At 41.9% G+C, this 17,860-nt stretch overlaps 1 protein-coding gene across 12 annotated transcripts in view; it reads left to right on the top strand.

The window, feature by feature from the left end:
* The window catches only part of LPCAT1 (lysophosphatidylcholine acyltransferase 1), a 111,612-nt gene that overhangs the window by 60,564 nt on the left and 33,188 nt on the right, over positions 1-17,860 (top strand). For 7 of the 12 annotated variants that reach the window (XR_015060513.1, XM_085890207.1, XM_085890205.1 and 4 more), the window contains 2 exons: positions 643-796; positions 6,049-6,147. Coding sequence is in view for 11 of the 12 variants with exons in the window: in XM_085890207.1 (XP_085746333.1) it covers positions 643-796; positions 6,049-6,147 (253 nt within the window). In the remaining variant the exon portion in view is untranslated. Of the gene's footprint in view, positions 1-642; positions 797-6,035; positions 6,148-17,860 lie in introns of all 12 variants that reach the window. The other 5 variants (XM_085890212.1, XM_085890210.1, XM_085890209.1 and 2 more) reach the window with 1 other exon arrangement.

The raw sequence follows: 17,860 nt of genomic DNA, 5'->3' as shown, positions 1-17,860 counted from the left end.
TTCTTCAATTCCTCCTTATTGCCCTTCTGCCCGTCTGTTTATCTGTGCTTTTTATCTGTATATTTGCCTCAAATACACCATCGGTCGATTAACCTCTTGGCCCATAAGGTCCAGCTCTTCCGGGAGCTCTGATCTCAGGATGGTTTTACCGACTGTTAACTCGTAAACGGGACTCTCTTGCTTATCAGAGACATGGCTTGATTACCTCCGCCACTGAAGGTGAAGGTGGTTATGTTTGCACCCCTTTCTGTCTGTTTGTGTACAGGTTATCTCAAAAAGTTGTAGACGGATCCAGATGAAATTTTGTGGACAGGTTGGGTGGGTCGCAAGGACGAATTGATTCGATTTTGGTGAAGATCCGAGTCCGGATATGGATACGAGAATTATTTAATTTTTCAAGTGATTCTTCACCATTGAGAGATAGGGGCAAAAACGATACAGTACTGCATGGCATGATATTTCAAAAATGGAATGGGCCCGATATGTTCTCGTGGATCAGGCATTACGTGGCGGAGGTATGCACTCGACCGAGTGCCTTTCTAGTTTTTATTCTGAAAAATTGAAATTTGATTAATGAACCCTGGTAGCATAAGAAAGCGGAGTCCAGCATTAACCCCTCGTGTGCCTGTGCATGTGCTGCAGGTTGAACGCAGAAAGGTGGCAGGAAATATTCCCGAAGCTGATAGAACGCACGAAGACGAATGGAGAGGTAGCCGTCGGAATGGAGGAGCTCGCTCGAGACCTCGGTTTGCCTCGATCTGTTCCATTCCAGAAGCTTTTTGAAAGACTTGACAAGGTACTGCCTCACTTTGACATCCTCCACATTGTCAGACTCCTCCAACAGTACTTTTTCACTTCCTGTGTTATTTCCCACTGTTTGTTGGATTCCATTTTGACCTCACCTCCGAACATTCTTGTTTGAAGTGGATTTATTTTCATAAAGTTTATGTTTGTGATCTGTTTTTCCTATTCATGATCTGTGATCATGAATAGGAAGACAAGCTTACCGTTTTACCGTAATTTTGGCTCGTAATTTGTCCTGATCACGCAGAGAGGAGTGATATATAATATTTTTACTCTCTCTGCCTGCCTGGCAGTCAAACAAAATTGAAAATCATTCCAAACAGGAATCTTACTGTTTTTAAGAATGTTATAAAGAACACAAACAACAGGCACAAATAACTAATGTAATGTGTTATGAGGGATAATGTCATAGACACTGGGTGAAATGGCGGTAAAACTCGGGATTATATATATATATATATATATATATATATATATATATATATATATATATATATATATATATATATATATATATATATATATATATATATATATATATATATATACATATATATATATATATATACATATATATACATATATATATATATATATATATATATATATATATATATATATATATATATATATATATATAATATATACACTGATGAGCCAAAACATTATGACCACTGGCAGGTGAAGTGAACAGTCAGTTCTTAAAGTTGATGTGTTGGATGCAGGAGTAAAGACCTGAGTGATTTTGACAAGGGCCAAATTGTTATGGCCAGATGACTGGGTCAAAGAAACTCTGAAACGGCAAGGCTTGTGGGGTGCTCCCAGGCAGCAGTGGTGAGCACCTACCGTCAGTGGTCCGAGGAGGGACAAACCACAAACCGGCGACAGTGTTGGGTGCCCAAGGCTCATCGAAGCACGAGGGCAACGAAGGCTATATCCCATCTGGTCTGAACCGACAGGTCTACAAGTCACAAGTCACAGAAAATTTTCATGGTGGTCACGAGAGGAATGTGTCGCAATCCACAGTGCATCACACCCTGCTGCATATGGGGCTGCATAGCTGCAGACCGGTCAGAGTGCCCATGATGACCCCTGTCCACCGTCGAAAGCGCCGACAATGGGCACGCGAGCATCGGAACTGGACCTTGGAGCAGTGGAAGAAGGTCGCCTGGTCCGATAAGTCCCGTTTTCTTTTAGATCATGTGGATGGCCGTGTACGTGTGCGCCGTTTACCTGGGGAAGTGATGACACCAGGATGCACTGTGGGAAGACGACAAGCCGGTGGAGGGAGTGTGATGCTCTGGGCAATGTTCTTCTGGGAAACCCTGGGTCCGGCCATTCATGTGGATGTAAATTTGACACGTGTCACCTACCTAAACATCGTTGCAGACCAGGTACACCCCTTCATGGCAATGGTATGCCCTGATGGCAGTGGCCTCTTTCAGCAGGATAATGCGCCCTGCAACAATGCACACATTGTTCGGGAATGGTTTGAGGAACATGATGAAATGTTCACGGTGTTGCCCTTGCCTCCAAATTCTCCAGATCTCAATCCGATTGAGCATCTGTGGGATGTGCTCGACCGACAAGTCCGATCCACGGTGACTCCACCTCGCAACTTACAGGACCCTTAAGGGGTCTTGTGGAGTCCATGCCTTGGCGGGTCGGTGCTGATTTGACGGCACACGGAAGACCAACAGCATATTAGGCAGGTGGTCATAATGTTTTGGCTAATCAGTGTATTTGTGTGTACATTTCTAGGTACAGTAATTACATTATATATATATATATATATATATATATATATATATATATATATATATATATATATATATATATATATATATATATTGTTGTGGATTCCCACCCACCGAACGGACAATCCAGTTGCGGCTTTCCAGATCAACGCCGAAAACAAGCCACGGGTTTGTTTTCAACCACTCCACAACCTTGTCCGTACTCTACCCGTGCGCTACAGGGTCCGATCGCCAAATCTTCGATTTACCTAAATAATCGCGCAGGTAGATTACCGAGAGATTGTACCTCAATGGGGCCGCATGGAAACGGGCCGCTTAAGCAGCTCGCTTCGTTTTGGGATAACCGAGCAGGGTATTATCGCGCAGCTCCGTTGGACCCGATTCTATTATCGGCTATTTAACAACCAACTATATTCCGAGTGCAATATGGCAGTTCAATCAAGGGAAAAAGGACGCAACAAACGGGTGACATTTAAACAAGCACATTTATTTCACAACCAAACATGCACGTACACGGTCAAAGATGCGGTTATGCAGTCGTGCATGCAAACTATGCACGTATTCAATCGTGCAATGAATGGGGGTAGGGACAAAACGCGAGCAAGACAAAGAGCTACCACCGTCTATTTATTATGTACAGTCACTTATCGACGGTTCTACTTTACGGACATGGCGCCACAAGGTTCATACAAAGAAACGAAGGAAAAACCCCAGGACAGATGAGGGGTAGACTGGACCTCTTGGGGTCTTTATAGGCACGGAGCCGTGTAGACCGCAAAGGCTCCGAGAGACCAGGCTGGCTACCTTCACCCTCGTGGTGACTTGCTAGGGCGACCCTCGACGTCCCCTCTCCAACGACCCACGGCATGGCAGGCCATGCGCCTTGGCTCCGCTGCGCTCCTCTCTCTCCAGCTCCCTACCGCGGCTCCACACACTGCCCACAACTCCGACACGACACTCTCTCCTCTCCTCCACACACCTCACAACCTCCAGCAGCCGACCCGAGACTTGCGTTCAGCGCGCCTTTTTATCTCCATGGCGCCCCGCCCCCCCCCCCCCCGCCCCCCTCTTCCAGCATGCGCACGAAGCTTCCAGAAGGAGGGTGTTTTCCTCGCCGAATTGGGGCCTTTCTTTTATGTCTTCATAGCTTTAGTCTTTTCCGCACGTGTTTGTCGTTGGGGGGAGGGGTGAAGCCGTCATCCGTTCTCCCCCGATGAATGCCAGGCTTCTCGCAACCGTGCTGAGGTGGCAAATGCGGTGGTGGTGTGGTTGGCGTTATGGTGGCGTGACTGGCATTTTGTGGTGGTCTTGATGGTGGTGGGGCTGGCGTTTGTGGTGGTCGTGAGGGTGGTGTGATTGGGCGGTGGTGGTTAAGGTGGTTGTTGTGAAGGCGGCTGTTCGTTGTCTGTGGGGATGGTGGCGGTTGATGAGAAGGTGGTTGTGGTGATCGTGGTTGTAGTTGGTGGCGCTTTGTGGTGGTAGTAATGGCGGTTGGTCCAAAATAACGATAATAAAAGAAAAACTGCTAACTCAAAGATCACAGCCCTGCACACGAATAATTGCCCGTTAAACATCGGTGGGGAAATCTATCTGAACACAGACTTCTCAACATAACTTATCTCAGGACCTATATGGTGCTCTGCGAATTTCCAACGCCGTAACACTATGTACATACATCTACTAGATGACCCGTGAACCCGTAAGGTTCCCGTAGTGACAGCGGTTGATGAAAAAAAAAAAAAATCATTTCAAGAAAAAAAAAAAAGGATAGCTCCAGCGAACTATACCGCTGAGGTTGTTTGCATTGATCAAATTCTCCCGAAGAGTACTTGACTGAATCGGGAATTGATTTTTTTTAAATAATTTTTTCGTTGCCCGATTTGAACAAAACTTGATACCGCACACTGCAGGAGAATGGTGAGTAAGGTGGCCCTAAAAATTTTGCGCTATCTTCTACCGTTTTGGCTGTATTTCGGGAACATACATACATACAAGATGAGGGTTTTAGTAATATATACATACCTTTAAACCTCTTTTAGCCTTTATTTAATTTGAATTATATACTTGAACTCTGTAGAACACAAATCGCCTTCATAACACTTCCAAGGACCATCCTATATATCGATACGTGGCATGTGAGAGGGACAGTATCGGGGCGTCGACGTGGCTGCCGATATAGCTATGTACGATGCTGATTGACGCTGTGTTCTATGCTGATCAATAAAGCTTCCATCTCGGAAACTGCGATTCAATGTCGTCTCATTCGAGTGTCTTTATTTAATTTAAAAATACAAAATGGTGTTATTGCTGATGTTTATTGTGGTGAAACAATATCAGGGTACATTTGCTTGTTGAGCAGCGAATTGAATGGCACAGAACATCATTTCAAGAAACATCTATAAACAAAGGAGGTTGGAGTGGAGGAGACTCGTTCCGATTTATAATTATTTTATCGACACGATGGTCATATTTTGTATAATGTAGCAACATGTGGTTCCCAAAAACAACATTTCGATTTATTCTTCACCCTTCATTATGCCCGTATGGTTTCACTCTTCACCCACGTGCACGTCATTAAGGTTGCACGAAGAATGGAGTCGCAGGTATATGGCGAGTCGGCGACTGCTGACCTTTCAGAGAAGTCCTTGGCGTTTGCGCTGTCCGAAGTGGTTGGCGGTGATGCAAGACTCATTACTTCGTCGTGGTTTGAAGCCGCTGTGACAAGTTTACAAATGTGTAAACCATCCATGAAGGATTGTGATGACAATTATAAAGACGAGAATGACATTGTTCGAGATCTCTGCCGTAAATGATGACGAAACGCTGACGTTTCGGGTCTTTCCCTTCGTCAGGGGGCGGTTGCCTTGCATTCCATTGACTCCCTTTCACTGAAGAAAAGTTAATAGGTAGTGAAGATTCGGGACCTGCGACTCCAGGCTATCTTGTCTCACTACAATGCTCCACTTTTCTCGGTGCACAAGAGATGCCACCTGCTGGTTGGCGGTTGAGAGTTGCAGGAATGCTGTTGAAATATTTGCCGGCCGAAGAATACTTTCATATCAATTTTGCTACGCCTGCCTCAAGAACCAAAATGACGTCTTTGAAGAGAGAACTGCTCATTTTTTCAGATGTAACGATGTTCAGAAGTTGGGAAAAAGTAAAAAAATGTAAACAGAAAAGAAACGGAAATTAAACATTCCCTTTTTGAAAGAGTCCCACGCATCCACGGGAAGTAGGTAATGCCACGGCTTAAAATGGGGCGTCACTTTTACTTTGCATTCTCTCCTTAGCCCTTTGCCCTCATTACCTCACTCGTCCTGTTGGCGTGCGTGCCAGACAAGGTGTTCTAACCTCGACCTTGTACTCTCATTACATCGATCATCCTCTTAGCATGTGTGCCGGTTAAGGGGTGGGTGTTTCTTATTCTTTGGCGCTGCTCTACACAGGTGATTTATGATGGTGATTCAATGGGAGACGTGTGTTTCAGAATGGCGAAGGGAAAGTGGATTTGCGCCTTGTCACTTGCCGTTTGCACACCTGGTTGAAACCAAAGGATCTCGAGGGTGCCTTGAGGCTTGGCTGCCAGGTAGGCATTTTCATTTGTCGTTCCTCTTGTTTGCTTTGTGATTTGTACCCATCGTGAGATCAAGCACAGTAGAATCTGGATAATAAGCGCGCGTGTGAATGTAAAATAAGCACATGTACAAACATCATCGCAAGGCTTTGAAAACTGAAAACATTATCAACTCAAACACGACAGTATTTCATGTTTTATTGGCACATAAATTTTTAAGTCCGAATTTCTTGCGCGTCTGGTACTGGAACTTTCAAGAGTTGTACGTTCAAAGCAACGTGTTTTTTTGTTGTTGTTGTTGTTGGTGTGTTTTTTTTGTAAAGGTTCGTAAAAGGGTGTTTCATGACCCTTTATGATAAAGGGTCGTGATATCTTTTGTCATGATCAAAATGGGCACTCCCGTGAAGCGTCAATCACATCCCCGTGAAAAGAAGATTGATATTATCGCGTTTTACAATTATTTTAAGAACCAGTGCCAGATGTGCAAGAAATTTGGACTTGACACTCGAGGACTTTGATGTGAATGGTGAAGAATGAGGAAATAATTGTTCAGAGTGTGAAAGGTTTGCAGAAGAGAGGGAGCGCAAGACTGGTCTTTTTTCCCCGGACATGGAAAACGAACTTGTTACGGAGTTTAAGCACATGCGTCCTCGAGGACAAAGTGTATTTAGTATTTGTTTCCGAGGTATGGACAATTAAAATTGCAATGACGTTTAAACTGACACCCATGCAGCCAATTTAAAGGATACTTAACATAATGAGCACATCATGGCTTTTTGAATATGTATAAGCACATGTGTTCCACAAAATCTAAAAATATGTGCAGAGACTTGTTATCCAGATTCGTCTGTTATTAAATTTGTGTTGGTGACAACAAATCACGACAACTTCAACATACGATCTGCACTATACATACATATATACATATATATATATATGTATATATATATATATATGTATATGTATATATATATATGTATATGTATATATGTATATGTATATATATATGTATATGTATATATATATATGTATATGTATATGTATATATATATATATATATATATATATATATATATATATATGTATATGTATATATATATATATATATATATATATATATGTATATATATATATATGTATATATATATGTATGTATATATATATATATATATATATATATATATATATATATATATATATATATATATATATATATATATATATATATATATATATATATATATATATATATATATACATACACACACACACACAACTGGTCAAAAGTTTCAGAACACCCCCATTTTCCCAGTTTTTACTGAAATTAAAGCATAGAATAAATAAACAATTGCAGATTAAAAAAAAGAAATCATGGAATCCTTTTGTTGAACAAAATTTAATCGAACTTTTAACTCATCAAAGTAGCCACCTTTTGCAGCTATAACAGCCGAACATACTCATGGCGTTCTTTCTACAATGGAAATCAAATATTGTTTGGAAAGTTCTTCCTAACACTGTTGCAGAAGTTCAGACAAATGTGTTGCACTTGTAGGTTGCTTTACTTTCACCCTTCTGTCCAGTTCATTCTAAACCAGCTCGATGGGGTTTAAGTCTGGAGACTGTGCTGGCCATTCCATGATTTTAAGCCTACTCTCTTGTTCTTTTCTTCCAAGGTAGTTCTGACATAGCCTGGAGGTATGTTTTGGGTCGTTATCTTGCTGTCGGATGAACCCCTGACCAACTCTGCGTAGACCAGAGGGTATTGCATGGTGCTGTAAAATGCTGTGGTTGCCCTTTTGGTTCAGGGTGCCAGTCACTGTGCAAGTCGCCGACTCTGGATCCAGCAAAAGAGCCCCAGATCATCACGCTTTCTCCTCCATGTTTGACAGTTGGTGTCACACACTGAGGAACCATCCGTTCGCCTACTCCACGGTGTACAAAAACCCTGCCTGATGAACCGAAGATTTCAAATTTTGATTCATCGGTCCATAAGACCTTCTTCCAGTTTTCAGTAGTCCACCAGCGGTGCTTCATGGGCCAGGCAAGCCTCTATTTCTTATTTTGCCATCTTAGCAATGGCTTTCTTACTGCCACTCGACCTGTCAAACCTACAGCTCGAAGTCTTCTCTTCACAGTTGAAACTAAGACTTCCTTACTTCAACCAGTGTTAAACTGTGCTTGAAGCTGCTGTCCTGTGAGCCGCCTATCAATGAAGCTGTTGACTCTCAGAAACTTGTCTTCTGATTGTGTTGTGGCTTTGGATCTGCCAGACCTCTTCCTGTCAGAGTTTCCTCCAGTTTCCAAGTGCCTTCTGATGGAGTAGGAAGCTGTACTCACTGACACCTTGGCCTCTTTGCAATTTCTCTAAAGGAAAGACCGACACTTTTAAGGGTTATAATGGTCTGTCTGTCTTCCTTTGTTGATTGTCTTTTTCTCGCCATGATGATAGCAATATACTACTTCCTGCAGTGCAATATTGTCCAAATAATGCTTCAGAGGGTGTTGCAACACAATCTGCTCCAACACTGCGTTTATACAAAGAGAGGGTTTGTAACTAATCAACAAAAGTTGGGACACCTGTAGGAATTGTTTGCATCAACTTTCAAGGCTTAATTGATGTCCATTGCTGCAGAACAGCTGCAGTTGCCAACCCATTACTTGTTCCCTGAAAAGGGCCTTTTTTTTTGTTAACAACAAGTTTTGTTATTTGAAAGGTTGTTTTTTAAAAACTCTGAAAGTTACATTATTTTTCAGTTTTTGGGAACCTAAACTTTTCTTTTTAACCTCTGGAAGTTTAGCGCTTAGCTTTGTACCATTTCAGGTTAATCATTGGACTTGAACTTAAATTTCAGTAAAAACTGGAAAAATGGGGGTGTTCTAAAACTTTGGACCGGTAGTGTATGCATTTACACACACACACACACACACACACACACACACACACACACACACACACACACACACACACACACACACACACACACACACACACACACTATATATGTATATATATATACACATGTACAGGGTGAGTCAAAAGTAGCGCCCAATTTCTGTTTTTTTTCGGCTGTCAGATTCTTTCTGGGAAGTCATGTTGTTAATAATTGTCTTGCAGATTATTAATTTTCGTAATTTATTTATTTTTGATTTTGTTTGGAAGGTTATTGCTGCGAGTTTGGAAAGTTAATGAATTTGCATCAAATTGAACCATGAATTACCTTTCAATGAATCAACGCATTGCGGCCGTGAAACATTACTACAAATGGATTGAACAACCAACGATGGCGGCACGCCATCTTCATTTTTGCGAAGAGTTCTTCGCTAAACTTCACAAAGAGGACACAATGCTCGACAACATCTGGTGGTCATATGAGGCATGTTTTAAGCTTAATGGCACAATTAACAGACACAATTGTGTCTACTGGGCTGTGAATAACCCAAGAGTGACAGTTGAGAAGGAGGTAAATTTACCTGGAGTGACAGTTTGGGCAGCCATATCTCCATTCGGGATAATTGGACCCTTTTTCTTTGAGGGATCTGTCACTGCAGAAATTTACCTGGATATGCTGCAAACCTTCTTTTGACCCAGGGTACAAGATCAGGACTGTTATTTCCAGCATGATGGAGCTCCACCTCATTATAGACGTTATGTTCGTCAGTGACTTGATGAAAACATTCCCAGAAAGTGGATCGGCCGCCGTGGTCCGATCGAGTGGCCGGCACGCTCCCCAGACCTTACACCTCCAGATTTCTTTCTTTGGGGGCTTAGGAAAGACCTTGTTTATCGTGAAAAGGCTCGTACCATTGAGGAATTAAAGGCTCAAATCACTGCAAAGTTTGAGGAAATTGATATCGAACTCTGCAGACGTGTGTGCTGCTCTGTGCCTGCTCGGCTGTAATTGTGCATCGATCACGAGGGAGGGCACTTTGAAAATTGCAAGTAAAACTGCTTGGTACAGTTCCGTAATAATTTTTTCTTGAATAAATGGTTAGATAAACATGTCATTCATTTATTTCTACCTTCTTGTACACTGTAATACAAATGGCAAACAAACAATCAACTGACAGAAATTGGGTGCTACTTCTGATTCACCCTGAATATATCAATATATATATATATATATATATATATATATATATATATATATATATATATATATATATATATATATATATATATATATATATATATATATATATATATATATATATATATATATATATATATATATACATATATACATATATACATATATACATATATACACATATACATATACATATACATATATATACATATATACGTATATACGTATATACATATACATATACATATACATATACATATACATATATATATATATATATATATATATGTATATATGTATATATGTATATATGTATATATATATATATACACACATACATACATATATTAATCAACCTATCCCAGGGAAAAAAAACACAGGAAATATATTAACACAAGACCCAATTGAGGCCTGAAGACCAATTATACAAGGAAATCTAACAGGTGGAGGCCATTCAGCCAATCATGCCTGTTAATTCATCTCATTAATTCTATACTAATTCATCCACATGAGATCCAAGGAAGAAAATGCAAACAGATATATTTATTTAATGGGGAAAAAATATTTTCCTTCTTTCCCTCAGGTGGGGAAGGGGGGCATGGGCTCGGTTAAAAACAAACAGCATCAACCACACAACCCCCCTTGACAAGACCCCCACCAACAGCACCCCATACACAATCACCCATCAATACTCAAACTACCAAAAAGTCATCAACATCCCTATACCCTTCTATCTCCATAACTTCCAGGTACCTATCTAATTCTAATTTAAACTTATCTCCTGTTTCTGCTGCCACTACATTTCCAGGGAGACCATTCCATGCATTAACTACTCTCTGAGTAAAAATCTCCCAACTTACTACTGCCTTAACTCTCCTCTTCTTTACTCTCAGTCTATGGCCACTGGTTCTATCACTGTCGACTCTGTTGAATAATTCATCCACACTTATTTTGTCTATACCCTTCATTTTATTTAACATCTCCATCATATCTCCTTGTAACCACCTCCTTTCTAGTGTATAAAGCCCCGTCTCCTTCAGCCGCTCATCATAGCTGAGTCGAGCTCGGCCCGGAATCAATCTAGTAGCCCTGCGCTGAACCCTCTCCATGTCATCCATGTCCTTCCTGAGTTGTCATGACCAAAACTGCACGCAATATTCTCGACGTGACCCTCACTAAATTCCTGTGCAATGTTAACACCACCTCTTTTAAAATATAATCGATCCCCCTCCAAATACAACCTAAAACCCTGCTTGCTTTACCTATAGCTGCCTGCTTACCTCCCGTATCTATTACCACCCCCAGATCCTTCTCCTGTGTAACACGCTCCAAAATTACCCCCTGCATCCTGTAATCTCTATTTTAATTGTTCTTTCCCATCCCCCAACACCTTACACTTGCTCAGGTTTAATTACATCTGCCAATGTTTCACCCAATCTATACAAGTATCAATACTTTTCCTGAATCTGATCACCACCCCCTCTGCTATACACCTCACCTCCAAGCTTTGTGTCATCTGCAAATTTGGAAAGCTTACTCTTCATCCCATAATCCAAATCGTTGATGTAAATAATGAAGTGTAATGGTCCGAGTACTGATCCCTGAGGCACCCCGCTACTTACGTCCTCCCAGCAAGACATCCTCCCACTCACAGCCACTCTTTGCTTCCTACCACTAAGCCAGTTTCCAATCCAATTAGCTACCTGACCAGCCACTCCACAACCCCTCACCTTGGCTTACAACCTCCGATGTGGTTCCTCATCAAATGCCTTCTTAAAGTCTAGATATACTATGTCCACTGCCTTTCCATCATCCACCCAATCAGACACTGCTTCATAGAACTCTAAAAGATTTGGTCAACAAGAACTACCTTTAATTAGTTTGTATTTATTTAAATGGTTCCTCATCTGGTCCCTAATTAATATCTCCAACACCTTCCCCACAACTGAAGTCAAACTAACAGGTCTATAGTTTCCCAATTCTTCTCTGGTTCTTTTATTAAATAATGGTGTTACATTTGCTACTCTCCAATCCTCCAGTACCTGTCCTGACTCCAGGGAACTGTTGAAAATATCCGTTAACATCTCACTTATCTGCTCAGCCACCTCCGTCAATATTGTCGGGTGCATATTATCTGGACCCGGAGCCTTATCTCATCTTTGATTACCGAACTGTTCCTTTACTTCCTCCACTCCAACCTGGATATTCTGTAAAAACCTTTCCTCACCTCCTCGATAAATACTCTCAGCTATTGGCAATTCTCTTGACTGTTCTTGTGTAAAAGTTGAAGTAAAATACCTGTTTAATAAGCCTGCCATCTCGCTTTCATCACTAACCACTCTCCCGGTGCTATTCCTCAATGGGCCCACACTGGTCCAAACCTGTTCTTTTCCCCGATATACTTATAGAAAGCCTTGTTATTATGTTTAATATTTTTAGCCGTGTCCTTCTCATACTCTCATTTGGCTTGCCGAGTTATTTTATTAATCTGCCTCTGTTTACTCCGACAGTGATATCAATCGAACTCCAGTCCTCTTATTTTAAACCTCAAAAATGCCTTCTGCTTTTCCTTAATAGCGTTCTTTATGTCACGACTCAACCACCCTGGTCTCTTCCTACTTCTAGTTTTACACCTCATTGGAATGTACTTCCTTTGCACTCCACACATTTGCTCCTTGAAGCTTTCCCATTTCTCTGATGCTGATTGTCCTGTTGTTAGAGTCTCACAATCTACATCACCCAACTCTCTTCTCATACCCTCAAGGTTTGCCTTCCTGAAATCTAATAGCCTTGCCCTACTATCCTGAAGTCTCACTCAAAACAGAATCTTTGCAAACACAATGTTCTGATCACTTGCTCCTAAATGCTCCCCGACCTCCACCTCCTCCACCATATTGGGATCGTTACTTAAAAGGAGGTCCAACACTGCACTCCCCCTCGTGGGCTTATCTACAAACTGGGTTAAAAAGCATTCCTGGACTAAAACTAGGAAATCCTCATCCGCTCTGCCCTTTCCCTGTTCATGGACCCAATCTATCCCTGGCAAGTTAAAATCCCCCATAATCAATGCTCTTCCCTTACCACATACCCTTTTGAATTCTTCATCTACTCCTCCTTCTTCCTCTTCCTTCCCACCCGGAGCCTGAAAAAGCGTCCTTCCAGTATCTTACTGTTTTTACAATCTTCAAGCTCTACCCATACAGAATCTTCCACATTAACATCACCCCTTTCTCTTGATACAATTCTGTCCTTTACCCAGATCGCTACTCCTCCTCCTATTCTCTCCTTTCACACCGATATACCTTGTAGCCTTCTAATCCTGTCCTCCAGTTACTCTCCTCCTTAAATTATGTCTCACTCACTGCAACTTTGTCATACTCCTCGCTATCTACTTTGGCTACAAGCTCTTCCATTTTATTATTTAAACTCCTGACATTGGAAAAGAATATATTTAACTTTTCCCTTCCTGAAATTATATTTTCCTGCCTGGCCTTACTCATCATCAGTTCCTTCCTTGATAGCTTCCCCACCCTCCGCTGACCTAAAAAATCCTGAATTCCTTCCTCAAGCCGCTGTCACACCTTGACGATTTAGCCAGCCTATGCCAATTCATGAAAAATTTGTCTAAAACGCTGGCACACGTCGAATACCTTATGGGTACGTTTTGTATACGTTAAGAGCACGCTGAAAAACACTGCCATACGTCGTAGTACGCTGGCTTTAAACGTTGTACTTTTGGGTTATCCTCAAATTTTTGCATGCTTGAAATTTTACGACGTATGCCTCACACGTTCCGCTACGCTGGCCATAAGTTGTAGGCACGTTATGCGATCGTTGACACACGTCGACACACGTTACTTGTAAGTTACTCATAAGTCGAAACACGTCGAGGTAATGTTTAGCGTACCCGAAACTTATTTCTAACCTATGAGTAACGTTTTGTAAGCACGCTACACGAACGTTGTTCACACTTCGCAACACGTTACTTGAAAGTTCCTCATACTTCGAAACACGTCAAAGTAATGTTTAGGGTACCCGTGACTTATTTATAACCTATGATTAACGTGCTTGGGAATTATTTGTAAAGCATGTCCTGACATCTTCAGGACAACCACAGAACTTACTGAACGCGTTTCTAACTTACAGATACCGTATAATGGCATATTGGCAGCGATTAGGGGAATTGGTATGTAAAAAGGGTATATGCCCAAAAAGCAGGAGGAACCCGTCTTTTTTTTTTTTAGACTTCGTGGTGAGTACATGTCCATGTCATTCCGAGAGATGGAGGATACGGCAAGGCTGAGACGACAATACCTACCTGTCCTCCAACATCAACATGACCTCATCAAGTTGACACTGCACCAGTTGCGTGCCAATAGAGCCGGGAGAAGAAGACATGAACCGAGGAGAAGGAACTGGGTCAGACCATGGATCGGGAGGCGACGCCACTATGGCATATATGACCAGCTCATGGTGGAACTCCGGAACGAGGACCATGCATCCTTCATCAACTTCCTGTGAATGCCCCCAGCGATGTTCGACGAGCTGCTAGCCAGAGTGGGTCCAAGGATAACCAAGCAGTACACCTTCTACAGGGATCCGCTTGAGCCTGGCATGAGGCTGGCACTGAGCCTGCTGCTGTTGGTGCCGTGACTGCAGTGCTGTGGAAGCGATTTAACTCGTTCAATGGAAACGATTTAAATTGCCGAGCACCAGCGTCCAAAAACAATAGGCGAGTGACAGGCATTTATTAAAAGTGAAGTTGCAGCCTATGAATAGAAAACCTCACGTAATCGTCGACGATACGCTGCCACGCTATGCATACGTTAGACTATTGTTGGGCATAGGTTGTGGACGCCTAAAACGCGCTAATCAATCGTTGGTATAACTTATCTATAAGTTATCGAAGCGTTCTGTGTTTATTACTAGTACATGATGCATTTGTCCAAGTCGTTTTGAATACTTTAAAAACTGAAACAAAAAAAAATTCATCGTGGGAATGAGAAAAAAAAAATTCGCCGAAAAGAACATCGAACAATGGTGCAAAGTAGTCTCCTATTCGTGGACGCAACGAGGATCCATCATCACCCACATCCTCCCCATCACGCTCACCTACTACCAATACCACTACTACTACTACTACTACTACTACTACTACTACTACTACTACTGACACGCTCACCTAATACTACTACTACTGACATTGACATCTACTCAACATGGAGTCTGGAACATTGACGGGTTCCTCTTGTGAAGCCCATTTGTATATACCAATTCGCCATTATACTGTAGATGTAAATTAGAAACACGTTCAGTAAGTTCTGTGGTCGTCCGGAAGACGTCAACCAAATTCATCTACATACGACAATGTGCGTTTGAGATACGTTACACATAGGTTCAAAGCACGTTACTCATAGGTTAAAAATTAAGTTTCGGGTATGCTAAACCTTACCTCAACGTGTTTCGACTTACGAGTAACTTACAAGTAACATGTGTCCGACGTGTGTCAACGATCGCGGAGCGCGCCGAGAACTTATGCCAGCGTATGCGGAACTTGTGAGCCATACTTCGAGTACGTCGTAAAATTTTCAGCATGCTTGAAATTTCACGACGTACTAGACGTACCATGGAATATGATAGCGCACTTCATCGTTTTTCAGCGTGCTCCTACCGTATACACAACTTACCCAAACCGTATTCGACATGTTCCAGCGTTTTAGACACATTTTTCATAGGTCGGCATACGCTGGCTAAATCGTCAAGATGTGACTGCGATGTTGACACTTCCAATTTTCAGGCGGTTATGATTTAAATCGGCGTGCGGCAGGTTTTTAACAGAGAACCCCACGAGTTCGTCTGCGATACGTGCAGCGCGCTATGCCCAAGTTAAACTATTGTTGGGCATAGGTTGTGAACGCCGACAACAGGCTAAGCATTCGTTGGTATAAGTTATCTATAAGACAACGAAACGTTCTGTGCCCATTACTAGTATGTTATGCATACGACCAACACGTGAATACGACCAAAACTTAAAAAAAAACCCTCAATTTCAGCATACGCCAACGTTTTACATACATTTTTATACGTTGCCATTGCTGGTTAAAATGTCAAGGTGTGACAGTGCCTTCAATTCCCACTGCAAACCTTGCTGCCCCCTTTCTATTTAACACACGGCCATCATTCTGGAAACGCTCCCTTTGTCCCCGAAATGATTCCCACTGCTTGTTAAATGTAAAACCTTCCTCCCGACACCATTCTTCCAGCCATTGGTTGACATATTTTGCTCTGCTTATAATTTCTATATTGTTTCCTAATCTTGGGAGAATCCCAGAAAACATGACTTCACAACCCTTTGCTTTCAGCCACTTACTCAATATCCTGTATCTTTTTTTAAAAAACTCTGAGTAAACTTTCCCTACATGATTGGCACCTCGGTGTACCACAACCAACTACTTCCTTCCATGACCCGATACAATATTGTTTACCCTTCCTTTACAATGACCCAAACGCCCGCTCCTTCAAAATTGCACATTATTCTGTGTCTACAATCCTTCCTGGAGAATGAAGAATCTACATATTTAATGATCTCTTCACCCACAAAAACTGTCTCCCTTCCAAACCTCATGTTTACCAATCTCTATTGCTGCACCTTCACCACTGCCTGCACCACCACCACTGGCTGCACCCCCGCTACTGCCTGCCCCCATTGCACAGTCACCACTTCCCATATCCTCAACAACCTCACTCCACAACCGTAACCAACTATTATCTACAAATTTCTCACATTCTGCTACTTGCTGCAAATTATCGATGCGTTCCTTCAACCTCTCAATAACCATCCTCAAGTGGACGATTTTCTCACACTTACTACAACAACAAGAACCCTCTGCTTCCCCTGTTGTTGACGTGGCCCACGTTGAGCAACTGTTACATTTTACGTCCTCCTCTTCCTTTCTCCTTCGCTCTCTATTCATAACCTTCTTCACCCCCATACACCCAAGGCCCCAACTGACTTAACGCTAAACTTATCACGAGGCCTCACCCTGCTTCTTTCAATAAACTACCGGAAGTGGTTATTTTGAAATAGGAAGTGGTTATTTTGAAATAGGAAGTGGTTATTTTGAAACAGGAAGTGGTTATTTTGAAACAGGAACTCAACTACCTGCTAAAACTGTTATGAACACAACACGAAAAAAATAAGTCCACTTCCACAGCCCCGACACAAATCTTGATAACAAAATACACAACGCTTGCGAAGGACTGGAAGGGGAGCTCGCCACCCAGTCGTCCACGCGCACCGATCCCCGAACCGAAAGTCCGGAAGTGACGTCAAGGATTATGTAATTTTAATTTTCTTTTTCTATTTTTCAGTTTTTTTTTTTTTTATCCAAATGGAGCCCGTGACCTTCCTCTGAATAAAAGAGGATGCCATGCAAAGTTTGATTGCACCGCTTCATGCAGAGGCCGAATGCATAAATGAAGAAACAAACTTTCTTTTTAATTGTATATTAGTTTGGGGTCAGAAAAAAGAATTCCTTTCACTTCTCACTGTTTTATGCCTGGTGTTGGCTTTATGGTTCGGGTGGTGGGCTTTGGATCCTCGGGTCCTGAGTTCAAATCCCGCTCAGCTGTTGAAT

Source organism: Eptatretus burgeri, chromosome 7 (assembly GCF_056783735.1).
Source record: "Eptatretus burgeri isolate ZD-2024b chromosome 7, Ebu_testis_v1, whole genome shotgun sequence".
NCBI classification, from domain to species: Eukaryota; Metazoa; Chordata; class Myxini; order Myxiniformes; family Myxinidae; genus Eptatretus; species Eptatretus burgeri.
Note: the sequence above shows the minus strand (reverse complement) of the source record. Positions and strands in the feature narration are given on the sequence as shown.